General features: G+C 34.5%; 1 protein-coding gene across 1 annotated transcript; it reads left to right on the plus strand.

Annotated features, from left to right (window-relative positions):
- Window positions 1-2,671: 2,671 nt before the first annotated feature.
- LOC141537816 (uncharacterized) lies at window positions 2,672-3,171 on the plus strand (the record flags this gene model as incomplete). Its single annotated transcript, XM_074258994.1, has 2 exons — window positions 2,672-2,807; window positions 2,893-3,171. Coding segments are annotated over exons 1-2 (415 nt in total), but the record flags the coding sequence as incomplete, so codon positions are not given.
- Between the last annotated feature and the right edge of the window lie 575 nt (window positions 3,172-3,746).

The raw sequence follows: 3,746 nt of genomic DNA on the forward strand, positions 1-3,746 counted from the left end.
AGATTATTATATTTAGAATTTATTACTGAAAATAAGATAGATCGGGAAATTATTAAGAAAATTTTGTTAGGAGTTTTATTGAAATTATTGTATTATAAATTATTTTAACAACTATAAATTAAGTAAATTTTGGGGATTAAGTCCGTAAAGTAATTAAATTAAAATAAATGACACTTGATAATTGTCAGCGTGGATATTAAGTCCAAGTAATCAGTGATATTGAGTCAAGGTCAACACGAAAAAAAGTTTAGTAAGAAATTGGTCATTATATAGGAATTTTCGTTTCACCGATAGCCAATGATTGAGTAAAATAAAAATAAATTGTAATTAATTTAAAATCATTTTTTAAATTAAAAAAAAAAAAATATCGTTATTTAAGCGAAGTGTGGGTTATGTGTGTGAAGAATTGAACGGGTTATGCGTGATAGAAAGTGCTAATAGTGTTAAGTTCGGTAGTCCTGTGGACTTAATTTTAAGTGTGGAGTTAGTTTGTTGTTAGTCCGGTGGATTTATAGTTTTAAGTTTAGTTCTAAGACAGGTGTGGGATACCGTTTGTTCGAAAAAGCCCAATTAGTTTTAAGACAGGTGTGGGAGACCGTTTGTTCGAAAAAGCCCGTCTAGTAGGGTGTCCCTTAAAATTCAACTTCAATATATTTTTACGCATACCTTCTAAAAAGTTTCGTATGGACCTAATATAGTCTAGAAATAAATATTAGCCCGATTTATAAACGATAACCCGTGCCGACTTGCGTTTTTAACTTGTCCATACAAGTTGCGCGGGAGTAGCGCGGCGACCTGTTACTGCGAGTTTCAATTGTCATTTTATAAGTGATTTCTAACATTTTTAGTGCGTTGTTGTTTATTTTGTGAAAATGTCTGTGGAATTACGAAGTGATAAACAAAATATTTTCCTTATCGGACTGCCAAGCCACCAGATAAATGGTGCAAAATTACCATCTAATCGACAAGTTCTTACCGTTTTATTTTACAATATTCGTGAAGTCAAGCTGACTGTTAGTGAAAGTGCGAATCTTGTTATAAGAGAGTGCATTATATTTTGGGAAAAAGCTAGAATTCCTACAAAGGCAATCCCTAACTGCGTGAAGAAACTTGTTGATTTATATCATGTTTGGAGGAACCTGCAAAAAAACTGTAAGAAAACTCAGTTGACTTTCAAGAATCGTGAAAATAATTTTGTAAAAGACCTTGATATCTTATTTGATATTGCACATGCAGATGCCTTTGACAGAATGAAGATAGAGGAAGACAAAGATTTCTTAAGGAAACAGAGAGAGCCCGGTCGACCGGGATGCTTAGGTGGAATCGACAAAAATTTGGCGGAGAAAGAAGAACGAGTTAGGCAAAGACGATTGGAAGAAGAGGAAAGAAAGGTAAAACAAAGAGAGTTATTGGCTGTTGCATCTACTTCTTTGATAGATAACTTGGAATGTCTTGAGAATTCGGATGAGGAACAGATTTCGAACTCTGAACTTAGTACTCAGATTCCTTGCCGTGAAAAAAGTTTTAAAAGAGGCACAAAAAGTTTAATAACTCCAAAACTGGTAGCAGCTTTAGATCGATGCCAATTAAGCATAAGGGACTCAGTTTACATTCTCCATGCGGTTGTAGAAGCGCTTGGTCTGAACAGCGATGATTTCCCTATAAACAAATCCTCGATTCAGCGAGTTCGTACTCAAGCGAGAAAATCCAGGGCAGAAGCAATAAAAACTGACTTCCAGAATAATTTGCCTGACGTAGTCACAATTCATTGGGATGGAAAACTATTACCTGGATTGGATGTACGAAGTTCAAAAGAAGAACGCTTGCCAATTATTGCTTCATTTGACGATAGAGAACAGCTTCTTGCAGTACCGAAATTAGAGAGTTCTTCTGGAAAACATCAAGCTAAAGCCATTTCAACTGCTCTCTTTGACTGGACCCTCCATGACAAAGTACAGATAATGTGCTGCGATACAACAGCTTCCAATACTGGCCGCTTCAGTGGAGCTTGTGCTATTTTGGAGCAGACTTTAGAAAGGGAATTGCTGCTTTTTGCTTGTCGTCATCATGTTTATGAGTTGGTCCTTAAAGCTGTTTTTGAAACAAAGGTAAAACATATTACAAGTAGCCCAGATATTCCAATTTTCAAAAAGTTAAGATATATGTGGAAAAATATTAACACTGATAACATTGAGTCACCTCTAAATTTCGTTGAAGCACATATTGCTAAGACAAACATTACATCTTTGTTAACTTTTTATAAGACTGAACTGGAAAAATCTTTTGTTAGAGACGATTACCGCGAATTGGTTGAACTATGCGTTGTGTTCTTAGGAGGAGACACAGAGAATAAACTAAAACTCAGGCCCCCCGGAGCTTTGCATCAAGCGCGATGGATGGCGAGAGCAATCTATTCTATAAAAATATGTTTGCTTCAATTGCAACTTAAAATTACTGCAAAGGACAAAAATGCTCTACAAGATGTTTGTTTATTTATCGTCACCTTGTATACCAAACCTTGGCTCGAATGTACAATGGCAGTTAAGCACCTAACCAAGACTTGTCCTTTTTGAAAGCTCTAAAAGAATATGAAAAAGTAGACGCGACAAGTTCCAAGGCATCCATAAGCAAGTTTATTCATCATTTATGGTATTTGTGTGAAGGAACAGTCATGTTATCACTCTTTGATGAAGAAGTTGATACCAAAACCAAGACAAAAATGATTAATAATTTAAACAGAGACGAAAGTTCAGATTCCTCTAAACGCTATGTCCCATCGAAGGAAGATATTACGCAAAATTTGTTTGGTAAGTACTTAATATTTTCATGTTTCTTTTTTAAAGTTTTGTGGTTTAGTTTTTGCTTATTTTAATGGTTTTTTCTTTATTTCAGATATGACGCTGGATGATTTTGTGACTCAAAGAAGCAAACGATTTCTATCTCGACTACAGATCGACGACAGTTTTCTTCGGGAAGACGTATCTTCGTGGGGTGACAATCTTGCTTTTTTGGAAGCTAGAAGGCGATTAAGTCGTTTGAAGGTCGAAAATGACACTGCTGAAAGAGCTGTTAAATTAATGCAAGATTTTAATGGTCTTATCACGGCTGAAGAAGATCAAAAACAGTTTTTGTTGCGTTGTGTTCAGGAACATAGAAATCTGTATCCAGACTGTAAAAAAACTACACTAAAGAGAAGTTACCCTAATTAATTATTATTATAATTTGTATTTAAATAAAAGTTTGTATTGATATTTTTTTAGTTTTACTCATATTTACTTTATTTGTTGCATTTTAATTAGTTTTGGATCAAACCAAAATATCAGACCAAAACACCGTTTTTTATTAAACTTTAGAGCTCGGTCGGCACGGGTTGCAATCATGCTACAGATATGAAATTTCATATTTAAGTACATTTTAGCATTTATAAAAAAATTGGAGGGTATGCGTTTCGAAATTCTAAAAAAATTTTTTTGCCATATAAGGGACACCCTACCGTCTAGTCATCGTATCGTCAATTGGATGTTCGTTTGTAAATAACGTTTATTTCGCAGTTATTCTCCGCTTCGTTAGATTATAAGTTTGTGTGTGAGCGCTTAAATTTGTTAAGTTTGTTAAATTTTTATTGTTAATAAAACTGATCAGATTGTTAATTAAATTTTTATTATTTAACAGCACCTTCCTCCACTGTCTCTACCCTAAGATAAGTTTCCTCAGCTCTGGACCGGTTCCAGGAACCGTGATTAATA

Source organism: Cotesia typhae, unplaced genomic scaffold, assembly GCF_013202065.1.
Source record: "Cotesia typhae breed Kobodo isofemale line unplaced genomic scaffold, CoteBio_Ctyphae contig_159, whole genome shotgun sequence".
NCBI classification, from domain to species: domain Eukaryota; kingdom Metazoa; phylum Arthropoda; class Insecta; order Hymenoptera; family Braconidae; genus Cotesia; species Cotesia typhae.